Source organism: Chlamydotis macqueenii, chromosome 4 (assembly GCF_036417535.1).
Source record: "Chlamydotis macqueenii isolate bChlMac1 chromosome 4, bChlMac1.mat, whole genome shotgun sequence".
Classification (NCBI taxonomy): Eukaryota; Metazoa; Chordata; class Aves; order Otidiformes; family Otididae; genus Chlamydotis; species Chlamydotis macqueenii.
The window spans coordinates 34,558,161-34,571,138 of NC_141559.1; the positions used below are offsets into that span (position 1 = coordinate 34,558,161).

The 12,978-nt window shown below is 44.5% G+C and overlaps 1 protein-coding gene across 1 annotated transcript; it reads right to left on the reverse strand.

Annotated features, from left to right (window-relative positions):
- Positions 1-430: 430 nt before the first annotated feature.
- LOC147600914 (trypsin inhibitor ClTI-1-like) lies at positions 431-5,235 on the reverse strand. The gene is made up of 4 exons (XM_086747650.1): positions 5,187-5,235; positions 4,786-4,823; positions 3,991-4,100; positions 431-506 (listed from the first exon to the last, which is right to left on the reverse strand). Exons 1-4 carry the CDS (start codon positions 5,233-5,235, stop codon positions 431-433), a joined length of 273 nt encoding a protein of 90 aa, XP_086603776.1.
- Positions 5,236-12,978: the final 7,743 nt, after the last annotated feature.

Sequence of the window (12,978 nt, forward strand, 5' to 3'; positions counted from 1 at the left end):
GAGCCAGGGGCAGAGGCTTGGTACGTCAGGCTGCCATCACCAGGCTTTGTTAGCCGCCACAGGAAACCCCTCCGGTGGCTCCCCAGGATCTCAGATCCTCCCAGGAACAACAAGCAGCTGCTGCTGCCAGCACTGCCCACAGTGGAGGTGCTGGGGCCTCCCAGGTTTGCTGTGGGAGTGACACCGGGTACCCATTCATTTCCTTCTCCAAAAAACTGACCTACTGGTATACAGTCAGGACATCTCTTTCTTACCCTATGATCTATCTTGCATGAGAAAATAAATTGCGGTTCAAGTTATAAGTGTATTATGGCTATGTTTATAAACACTTTTTAATACAGGAACAGTATTTTGTTTAAACAGGCAAACTTATTTATTAAGACAGGCTACACAGAAAGTACATTCAAGGCATTGTTGCCATTTGGACTGCCTACATCTGTCTCATTTTCTTGACAGTTGGCTGGCATATTCCGTTCTTGAAAATCTGGACATCCTTCTTATTTTCACTGCAAGTAGAACAAAAATATTTTAGAAGAGAAGCACTAGACTTGGATTTAACAGAGGCATTTCATAAAGAGGACTCGCTCATGTCTTTCTATGGGTTCAGTTACATGCAGCGATGCATTTAATTGCACCACTTATGGCAAACACTACTGCAAAGTAACTGTGATGCAAAGATTTATGAATCATACACACAGAGCAAGTAACTTACCAGAGACAGCCTCACTTCAGGCTTTGTTACTTGTAAAAACCTGATAAAGCCATCTGCAAATCTGAGAAGTATCAAACCACATGGCAAATCCCGCCATGAGGACTGTGTCCATTACAAAGCACTTAGGCAAGTCAAATGTCACAGTCTCTGAAGTGGGAACCAGTTCTACTGCTTACAAAATTTCCCCCTTTCACTTGGGAATTCAGTGGGAACAGTATGCACCCTGATGCATCTCTGCATCCCAGGCTTCACCAAAATTTGAGGGTGTGGTTCTCTGAATGCTGGAATTTTCTTTAAGGAAATTTTAGCCAAGTCTCCCTTAGTTTGGGAACATCAGATTTTTTTCTTTAAGTCCCATACATGGTACTTTGGGGTGCTCCAGTTACAAATCTCAGTTTACCAAGCAAGTACAGATACAAAAAGAAAGTGATAGAATCCAAACTGCCCTAGATCTTCAGTTTGCTTCCCTATCTTAATAGAATCAAACTGGTTTACTCCTCATGAAATTCAAGAGGCTTGCAATTACCCAAAAGCAGGGACAATCTGTACTAATAGTGGTATCAAGGATCTTTTAACCAGAAGGTAGTGGAGCAGATTAGAAATATGAAAGGAAAAATCAAGCTCAGGGGATGTGAAACAGATGTAAAGATGTAAGGAAAAGTTCTGGCAGAAGGACAGCCCTTACACTAAACCCTGCAGAGGCAGCTTAAGCTGCTGCATCTGTTTCCAAAGACGTGCCTGTAGTGCTGCCAGACTAGGTTTAAACTAAGATCAGCTGTTGTCACTGCTACTGGACACAAAGTGGGGAAGAGATGGGAATTGCATTCTAGCACCCATTTTAAAATGGGTTAGATCTAAGCTTTAAAAATAATAAAAAAAAGGTAGGGATGAAGATCAGCTTTGGTCTTACAGTTAACATGGTGCATTGCAGAACCAGGATGGGCAAGATTGTGCTGCAGCTTTGCTCCAAGTGTTTTATCCTTGTTGTGTTCATGCCAAGTCAAACACTATAGAACAACAACTCCAGACTGAACTAGAAAGCTACTGAGTATGGCAGCTACTGAATTATTAAAGGAAAAAAAATCAGGATAGTATTTGATCACCTTGTGCTCCTTCAGATCAAAATGCATGTTTCTGAGCATGTAAGATACTAGCAAAAAAGATGGTTAAGACAAAAATCTACCTTGTGTGTGTAACTGGATTAAAGCCCACGTTTCACAGAAAACATGTACATTATGTCTCATACTAATAAGATGTAAGGCCCATCATGGATTACTTAAGGAATTGAGTGAAAATAAACAGATTTGCCTGGAGAACCCTTTGTGCTATGTGCAGTGCTGTATCAGGAATCTGCCATGCACCCATCTGGAATGGAGGGATCATGCCTAAAGATCAAAACGTCCTAGAAATGTAAGGTTGGATCTCAAAGCCCATCATTCTGCTCTGAGAAAGGATCAAATACACTGAGATGCTCTCCTGTCTATATTTCCACAACAATGATTTGCACTCTCTATGTGTGATACTTAGCACTTCTCTTTGACTTCTATTGTACTGATTTCAGTCCATTTCTCCAGATCCCTGGGAATTTTGATACTGTCCTGCACAGATCATTGTATCTCTTGCTATTTTGCAAATTTTTATTGTCTTGTTTTGGTTATCCAATTCATTACAAAAATACTGAATTATGTACCACACCTAAAGGAAATACCACTTTATAGCTCTTTCCAGTTTGACTGTAAAACGCTGATCACTGCTTTTAAACCACAGCATTTCAAAGTGCTGTGACTTCATTCTTTAACAATTTCAGCTAAATAACTATTTGTCTTCTTATGTGAACATCAAGGGGAGCTATGTAAAATACTTTACTCATGACATGGAGCCACACTTTTGTTGCTTCCTACTCTGCTAAAAAAGTTCCTACTCTTGCCAAAAAAAACTAAATCTCACAGATTTGGTTGGATTATTTCTGACAAATCTGTATCGGCTTTGCTTAATCTGTTTTTTACCTCTGGCTGTCTACAAGTCAGTCTCTTAGTAACTCACTCCAACATCGTCCTAGGCAGCAAAGATGGGTAGGCTTCTAATAGGTAACATGCCAGCACCTCTTTTTGCCCCTTTTCACAGATTATACTGCGTGTGCAATCTGTGCAACACACAAAACCCACATTGATTCCCTGGGTTTTTTTTCCAGATTGTAGGCTTAGCAATTCTCTTTGCAATTTGTCATTTGCTTGGATAGTTTGTGATGTATTCTCGTGAAAATGCTACCAAACTCTGCAGATCTGCATACCTTTAAACGTACTTTGACACCTTCTTCAAAATATTATTTCTTTATGTGTTCTTTGATACCTTTGATACTTTCCTTATTCTGGCCTATGTTTCCTCTGTCTTGGCAATTTGAATTTTGTAAATTATCTAGTCTCAATTAATCTTTCCCTCAGCCCAAAGTCAGGAATATATTTCAGACTTCCCTTTCTTGAGATCTGTCTATTTGTAATTTTGTAAATGCCTGTCACTGCTGTTGTGCTACTTCCACTTCCTCCCTCTGCTGGAAACAGAAATCCTGTTATTTCATTTATATAAATTCCTTTCACCATCCAATTCAATTCATTAGCAGTTCCTCTCAGTTTGTACTGGGAGGATGCTCTATAGATGTTTCCAGTCCATCGTAATGGGGGGTAACAATGCTCATTAAGTACTGCTTTTGTATGTTTTCAATTTGTTTTAAAAAATGATTAAATTATTAAAGAATAAAATACGCTCTCTCAAATATTAGGAGATCCTTTTCTTGATTTTTAAACAATCTGAATGGCTAAGTAGTATTTTCTCCTAACATCTGGCATTCTTACTGTTCTCTGTGAAAGGAAATATAGGAGACTGGATCTTGAATGTAAACATTATGGAATAAAATCTGCATTTTGGGTGAGATCTTTCATGTTTTCTGATGGGGAGTGTGGAAGAGTCCAGCATTTTATTTAATGGCAACATGGTACTGCATGAACATGACAGGCAACACTCCTCTGAGATGCTTCTCCTTAAGAACTACAAAAGCAAATATTCAATACTCCCAGCTAACTGAAACCAACCTAAGCCGTTTACAGGTACCATGATAAAAGCTGTTGCAAGGGATTGACTGTTGAGAAGACACTGGTAAAACTGCAGTTTAACAGAGTGTGAACGATGCAAAGCCAATAACCTATCAGTTAATTGGGATGTGTGGGTGAATATTTTGCTTGCATATAGGGAAGGGAAAGTTAGGATGTCAGTTAAGTGACTACCTGTTTGAAAGGCAGAGCATACACTCGTTTGAGTAGGTCTCTCCATCGGTCCCACAAACTGGACGGTACTGCCTTGTACATCCAGACACATTATACTTGTGGCAGGCAGGCTGGGGAAGATAGGTACATAAGAAGTCTAAGATAATCTGTTTGAAACAGGCCTCTTGGGCCCTTTCAGATCAGCAGCTTCTGATCTGAGAACTTCTGAAGAATACTGGCACACTTATGCACAGAAAGGAGCGCTCAACAGGAGTTGGCACGGCGTTATCAAGTGCCACATTATCTTTCACGTTCTTATGGGAATTTATCACTTGCGGCTTGGCTTCTACTGCCTAGCATGGCTTCAGCTGTGGTGTCAGGACATAAGCGTGCTAGAAAACACAGCTCCTTCTGACATCTTAACGTCAGAGGGATGGACGGACGGCGAGTCCTTGCAAAGGGCAACCACAGATTGAGCTGGTAAGAGGTGGGAATCGCCAAGGCACGTGTGCTACTGCCCCCAGCAGGCGGGGGGTGGGAACAGCCCCGGGTCTCTCACCTGTTGGGCATCTCCTGGGGCTGAGCAGGGGTCCCCGAGGGGCGGCCTGGCTCTGGAGGTTTCACCTGCCGTTACCCTCCTCCTCGGGAGGAGCCAGGCCACCCCTCCGGGACCCCTGCTCTGCCCCGCAGCTCTGGAGCCAGGGCCAGACGCTCCTGCCTGGCGTCAGGCCCGGGGCCCTGGGGAAGGGGCCGCCCTGCGCCCGGAGGCCGGGTGGGATCGTCCTTCTCGGGGCCGGCGGGGCGGGCTGCACTCACCGGGAAGCTGGCAACGGCGTCGGAGTAGGAGAGGAGCCCTGTAGAGAACAACTGGCGTTAACGGCGCACGGTCCCGCTTGGATTCCCCCCGCCCCACCCCCCCCGCTTCGCTCCCGGGACCAGCCGGTGTCCGTTACCGGTCCCGGCACCCCCCGACCAGCCGGTGTCCGGCACCGTCCTGTGCCGGTTCCCCACCCTGCCGCCGGATGGCTCATGCCCGTCACCGGCCTAGATTCCGCGCCCGCGCCCCCTAAGCCGGCCAGTGCCCGGTACCGCTTCAGATTTCCTCTTCCTTGCGGATGGGACCGGACGGAGCACGGTACCGACCCGCTTCCCCAGGACCGGCTCGGTCCCCCCGCCTCCCCCAGACCTCCACTGCCCCGGCGCCGTGCGCCCGATACCGGCGAGAACGGCGGGGAGCAGCACCAGGACCGGTGTCGGCACCGCCATGTTCGCCAACGGAGTAACGGCCACAGGCGGGCGCGAGGCGAGGAGAGCGCGGGGGCGCAACGGCCGCGGCGGAGCGCGAGGGGCGCAGCGGGCGGGAGCGCGGGGCGCTGGGGCTGGCGAGCGAGTCCGGGCCGGCCCCGAGCTGTAGGTCCCCGTGGGGTCGCTCATCGCCCCCCCCCACCCCCCCCGCCGCCATTTCCACGGGGAACCCCCAGCATTTCCAGTGGCTGGCAACTGCTGATGCAGAAGCCTTCCCGGCACCACGCTCACAGGATGAAAAGCTTTAAACTCAGGGCCGTGTGGGGCAGCAGCCGAGTGAATGGTGGGTGCCCGGCTGAAATTTCAGCCTTCCCCGGGCCTCCCTCTTTGACTTCGTCTCGACAGAGTTGCCCTTTGATTGCAGAGTGTCTTGGGCAAGAGTAGGAGGATGGAAAACAGGCATGCAGTGCCGTGTGGCTCTTAAGGTCGTTGCCCCCGTCTCGTCATAAAGTGACATGAGGGGGCTTGTGCTGAGCTGTGCGTGCGTTCCTGCCATGAGGAAGAGAAAACCGATGCAGCCCCAGCAGTAAAGCCAACCTGCCTGCATTTGCAGTCGTGGGAATGCAGGCCAGCGGCGGCTGGAAAAGCTTGTCACAGTGTCCTGCCTGGGCGTCTGGGCAGCACGGCTCTCCAAAGAGTATCTCATCTGTTAGCCGCTGATGAGAGTGGTTGGCTTTGCAGAGCCCGGGGGCTAGCTTTACGCAGAGTCTGGCTCTGGAATTGTTTTTATGCAGTTTCCTAAAATCTAGGGTATGGGCTCCTTGTAAAACGTCCTACACTTGTGTATATGAGAGGAATTTAGACCTGTCAAGGATTTTGATACGTCCAATATGAGTACATACGCAGGCATCACACACATCCTTGTCTCTGTGTCAGCCTCCGGGTCCTTCCAAGCACAGCTTTTCTTCATCTTGAGTCACATTTGGGATGTGTATGCAGCAATGATCTATCCTGTCTCTTAAGTATCCGCACACTCCATGTTCTTTGAGTAAAAGCATATCCAGAGCCATCCTATTCTGTAAAGTCATTTTGGAAGTGGCCTGTAATTGTAGATTTAGATCTCTAAATCCTTTTCTTGTCACATTAGCCAATTTCTCCACCTGCCCTGTTAGTTGGTATAACCATTCTCGATTTCTATATATGGCCAAAGGGGTTAACAAGGATTCTAGGGCCCAACCAATTCTGACTCCAGTACTGGGTTCATTCCATTCATCATCACCTTCTTCCGATCTTTTTACTCGTTTTATCCTCAAATTTTCTAAGGGTCCTTTAAAAGGAGCCTTTTTCCAAAGCGGGCATAATGTTGGCATTCTTAAAGTAATTTGCTTTACCTTTCCATCCATAGGTAAATGAGTCGTCCAGGTTCCATCACTCATTGCCCAAACTAAGTGTCCTGGGCTTCGAATGGTAGCTCTCCTGCAACTAAAGAACGTTCCCCTTTTTGGTTTAAATGTTTCTGTCAATTGGAGGTCATTTCTAAGTCCTCTACACAGACAACCATATTTCAGGGCTGCGGCTAAAGGGGGAATCTCCTGAATTGCTACGTCTTTAGTACTACAATCGTATATTTTCTCACATTTCCACCAGGACACTTGACTTTCCTTTTCTCGTCACGTGGTCCCTTTGTCATTTACTAGTGGCCAGGTTGTAAAGATTGAGCCATCCCAAGTAAAACACCAAGAAGTTTTGGCCATATATTGGAATCGAGATAGTATGGACATTGTCCATATTGAGTCCCAACTAATTGTTTCTTTTGCATCACATTTCCATTCCTTAATCGATCGAGTTATATTTCTTGCCATCAAACTGTCATTAATAGGAGGAGGATTCATTAATTTCTCACAATCTGCCCCATGTTCCAAATTAGTCAGATTCATCGTTAGAATTCCCCATGGGATGGACTCACCGACTGCTCTAGGTATGGGTAAACATGCGGTAATTTGTGTTAGATTCTGTAAATTGGCAAATCCCTTGATCAATCCTACCATCAAATTTTCCTCTTGGGATTTCTTTGGAAGGTATATCACCTGTTCGTCACCTGTCCCTTTTATCAATTCAGTTTGTGACTCAGTTACAACTTTTGACCAAACTCCCACCAACATTACTCCCCAGATTAGAATCCATTTTCCCAGAGTTTCAGGATAATACTTATGATTAGACATGTCTCAGAGTTAGTTTCAAAGTTTTAGGATCCCTATTTACAACTTGCCAAGGTGTTGGAGCCCTCTTTACTCGGGTATAATGAATCCGTGCATCAGATTCGGCGATCTTAACTGCAGTGAAAGTAGTCAAAAGTACTTGAAAGGGTCCTTTCCAACGTTCCTGGAGAGGTTCAGAAGTCCACGTCTTCACATAGACATAATCGCCTGGTTGGAAATCATGCACTGGATTCTCCAAAGACAGAGGTCTGTTCCAGAGAACCGCACTCCAAAGTGCGGTTAATCTTTTCCCTAAAGAAAGCAGATAAGTATAGACATCTTGTTTCCCTTTCAAATGCATATTCAAATTTGGCTCTGGAGATTCATAAGGTTTCCCATACAATAGCTCATAGGGACTAACTGATGTTCCACTTTTTGGTTGAACCCGAATTCGTAAAAGAGCCAATGGGAGCGCTTCGGGCCATTTCAAATTGGTTTCTTGACATATTTTACTAATTTGCCTTTTCATTGTTTGATTCATCCGCTCCACTTTTCCACTAGAGTGTGGTCTCCATGGTGTATGCAAATCCCAGGTAATTCCCAGAATTTTGCTAACACCTTGGACCACCTCTGCAACAAAATGGGGACCTCTGTCAGAGGAGATTCCAATTGGTACTCCAAATCTCGGGATAATCTCTTGCAGCAACCATTTAATGACTTCTTTTGCCTGATTGGTGCGACAAGGAAAGGCTTCTGGCCATCCTGTAAAAGTATCAACCCCTACCAGAATGTACCGATACCCATTTTGTCGAGGCAATTCTGAAAAATCTATTTGCCAATAGTCTCCTGGCTCTGTTCCTGATTTTAATTTTCCCATTCGAACCTTTTTCTTTACTACTGGATTGTTTTGCAAGCATATCTCACATTTTGCAGTTGTCATCTTAGCCATCTCTAGCATCTTTAATGACAGTACTTGTCTCCTTAATAAAGGCACTAATGCCTCTGCTCCCCAGTGACATTCCTTATGTTTTGTCTGTATTATCTCCCTCATCAACAATGGCGGAATTATTACTTGGCCTGTTGCAGTAACCCACCGCCCTGCTAGATTTTTCTTAGCATTTAATAATTTTCCTAATTTCTCATCTTCTTCTGAATATTTAGGCCTTTCTTTTGGTAGTGTAACGGTTTTAGTAGGAATCACCGCCAACTGCCAGGCATTTCTTTTGGCTATATTTTTAGCTGTCCTGTCTGCTAGCCTGTTCCCTACAGCTTCTTTCGCACTTCCTGATTGATGTGCTTTACAGTGCATGATTGCTACTGCAGTCGGTTTTTGGACTGCTTGCAGCAGATGCAAGATTTCCTCTTTATATTTTAAATCTGATCTTTGCGAGGATAATAATCCTCTCTCTTTCCACAAAATTCCATGGACACGTACCACACCAAATGCGTACTTTGAATCAGTCCAGATGTTCACTCTCTTCCCTTTGCTTAATTCCAAGGCTTTGGTTAAAGCTACCAGTTCTGCTTTCTGAGCTGAGGTGGTGTTGGGTAAAGCATTTGCTTCTATAACAGATTTCTCAGTTGTTACCGCATATCCTGCGTAGCGAGTTCCGTTTTCGACAAAACTGCTACCGTCAGTGTACAATTCCCAGTCCGGATCGTCCAAAGGTACATCCTTCAGATCCTCCCTACTGGAATACACATATTCAATGGTAGCCAGGCAGTCGTGTTCCAGTTGTCCTTCTTCCTGTACTGAACTCAAAAAGACTGCAGGATTAATCAGGTTAGTGGTTTTCAATATTACATCATCCTGTTCCATCAAAACCACTTGATATTTTATCATTCTGCTCGGGGATAACCAATGACCCCCCTTTTGCTCCAACACTGATATCACCACGTGTGGTACATATACCACCATCGTTCTTCCCAAAGTCAATTTTCGAGCCTCCTGTATTAGCATCACAGTAGCTGCAACCGCTCTCAGACAAGCAGGCCAGCCTTTACTTACAAAGTCCAGTTGTTTGGAAAAATATCCCACTGGTCGTTTCCAACTTCCCACCTTCTGAGTCAGCACTCCCAAGGCGATATGTTGTCTTTCGTATACAAACAGCTGGAAGTCTTTGGTCAAATCTGGAAGTCCCAAGGCTGGTGCTGCCATCAAAGCTTGTTTTAAGCTTCGAAAGGCTCTTCGCTGGTCTGGACCCCATTCGAATGGTGGACCTTTAAGAGCTTCATATAATGGCTTAACCAGCAAACCATAGTTCATTATCCACAGCCGACACCACCCAGCCGTTCCCAAAAATGTTCTCAACTCGTGGGTATTCTTTGGCTCCGGAATACTGCAAATTGCTTCTTTGCGATCTGTCCCCAGTTGTCTTTGCCCTTGTGAAATTTCAAAACCCAGATATATTACAGTTTGTTTTGCTATCTGAGCTTTAGTCCTGGAAACTTTGTATCCGCTTAGCCCCAGAAAGTTTAAAAGGTCAACAGTTACCTTTATGCACGCTGGTCTTTCTTCTGTCACTATCAGTATGTCGTCTACATACCGTAGAAGTAGATGAGCAGGTTTAGGGCCATCCTGTTTCCACATCTCCAGTTCTTTCGCCAATTGGCTTCCAAAAATTGTTGGACTGTTCTTGAATCCTTGTGGTAATCTGGTCCATGTCAATTGTGTTCTTCGTCCTGTGTGGGGATTCTCCCACTCGAAAGCAAACAACTTTCGACTTTCTTCTTCCAAAGGTATGCAAAAGAAAGCGTCTTTTAAATCAAGCACTGTAAACCATTGATAATTCTCTCCTAAAGCTGTTAGGAGTGTGTATGGGTTGGCTACCACAGGGTGTATATCTTTCACTATCTGATTTATTGCCCTCAAGTCCTGCACTAATCTGTATTCCCCAGATGGCTTTTTCACAGGTAAAATTGGGGTATTCTATTCAGATTCACATTCCTCCAAAATCCCATATTTCAAGAATTTATCAATTAATTTCTTTATCCCCAGTTTACCCTCAGTTTTAATTGGGTACTGCTTCAATCTTACTGGCTTCACATTCTCTTTTAAGTCCACTTTTACAGGTTGTGCTGCTTTAGACTTTCCAGGTACCTCTGTGTTCCAAACTACAGGCATTACAGCATCATCAACGTCTTTCGGAATTTCCTGAATTTGAACCTTTTCTTGAATCATTAATATTTCTCCTGCCTTTGACTCTGGTATCTTTAAAAAAATTTCTCCCCCTTCAAAAACTATTTGTGCATTTAATTCAGATAGCAAATCCCGACCCAGCAAGGGTATTGGGCATTCTGGCACATACAAAAATTCATGTGTAATTGCCAAACTTCAAACTAAGGGGTTGAAGGAATGGTCTATTTTCTTCTTTCCCTGTCGCTCCAACTATGGTTGTGGTTTTATTCCCTAGTTTCCCTTTACAAGTATTCAAAACAGAATACACAGCTCCAGTATCCACTAAGAATTCAACTTTACCATTTCCCAGCTTAATTACAACCAGAGGTTCAGCTGGGTTCCCCTCCGGTCCCCTTCAGTCATCTAAAACCATCATGTTCATAAGCCCTTGCTGATTTGCTTGCAGCTTTGGACATTCCCTTTTCCAGTGTCCCTTCTCTTTACAGTATGCACACTGATTTATTCCTAGAGGTGCATTAGATTCTCGTGTACCAGAGTTTCTAAAATTTCCTTTTCCCCGAACTCGTCCCCTCCCTGCTGCTGCGTTCCCTGTTAAAACAGCAATAAGCCTATAGTCTCTCACCCTTTTCCTCTGTTCTTCCTCTCTCTCCCTATTATTATAAACTTTCCACGCTGTTTCTAACATTTTAACCAAACTTCTCGAGTCCTCTCCCTCCAATTTTTGGAGCTTTCGTCTTATGTCAGGTTATGACTGTGCGATAAAAATTAAAGCTAATTGTTGTTCTTCTGCCTCTGTTTCCAATTTTAAATCAGTATATTTTCTAGAGGCTTCTTTCAATCTTTCCATGAATGCAGAAGGCGACTCAGTTTTGTCTTGTTTTATTTCATATAATTTAGGCCAATTCGGGGCTTTTGGCATTGCATGTTTTACTCCATTCAGTACCCATTTTTGGTAACGAGTTAGCCTTTCCCGATATACCGGGTCATTCGGATCCCGCTGGGGGTCTGCCGAAGGAAAATTCTGTTCCAGTGTTCCTGAGAACGCTCCACCCACACCTGTCGCCTCTGCTTGTGCTTTTCCAACCTTTAAAACCATCTGCTTCTCCGTGCTATCCAACAAATTATCTAGTATCACTTGTAAATAATTCCAATCAGGATCCTGAGTTCTAACAATTGTTTCAACCACTCTCCCTACCTTTTCTGGGTGCTCTCTATAAACCCCTGCTGCCTGTTTCCATGCCATGAGATCTGTGATAGAAAATGGTGTTTTAACGTATACCGGTCCATTTACTCCCACTCCTTGCCTTAAGGGAGCCAGCATCTGGGTTTGCTGACAAGTTCGTCTAGACACCGGAGTATGAACTACTACCTCTGATATTTCATCAGTTTCCTCCCTTGTACTGTCCGGTTCTATTCGCCCTGACTCACTCCTTCCTTGTGAGGAGAGAGACTCCGCTCCCCCCCTTCCCGGTGGGGCTACATCTAAGTCTAATTCCATTTCATCCTCTTTTGGCACCGTACACCTAATGCACCTCTTCCCAATATCACAAGCTGAGCAACAACTCTTAGTTCTCTTAGTTTTCTGATTTTCTGAAGTTAATGCCATCACCAAATTATCTCGACTTATCAACTTACACTCATTCTGCCAATCTGTCCTTTGTCTCAAGTAAAAGAACAAATCCACATACGGCACCTCACTCCATTTACCCTCTCTTCTACAGAACAGCATTAACTGTAAAATAGTATTATAGCTCAAAGTCCCATTAACCGGCCACTTCTCCTGATCTTCTAGGACATATAAAGGCCACCAATGATTGCAATATTCAATCCTTTTACTCCTGCGTAAATCATCATGCAGCTCACTCCAATGTGCCAACAAACATCCTAACGGTGATGTTTTCGGTATCTTTTCATTAAGACTTCCCGTACTATTACTCTTACTCTTAAACAACTTAAACAAGGACATTATAACAAGTAATAAGTATAACGAATATAGCGAATATAGCAAATATAGCGAGGATAGCAAAGATAGCAAGTATAGCAAGTACAGCGAGTATAGCAAGTATACACGTGTATATATACCAGAGTACCAGGTGTTTCCAAAAACCAAATGCCGTATTCCATATATCAGTTACCGTGTTCCGAGACCAAATATGTATCAAATGCCAGATACCAAATAATGCAAATGACAATTGTCCCCAGATACACAAATGTCCAACCCAGCAATAGCTTTCGCTTATGACTTACGGGCAGACGCCTAGGCTCCCAAACCAAACGGGTACCCTCTGAGCCCCAACCCTGCGAAGCTTTCGCTGCGTCTTATGGGCAGGCTATCCAAATTCCAAATAAAAGAAGTGCCTTACCCTAATCCCAGGGGTCTTGCTTCGAGCCCTTCGGTCCGGGGATCGGAGGTTCTCCCCGAGAATC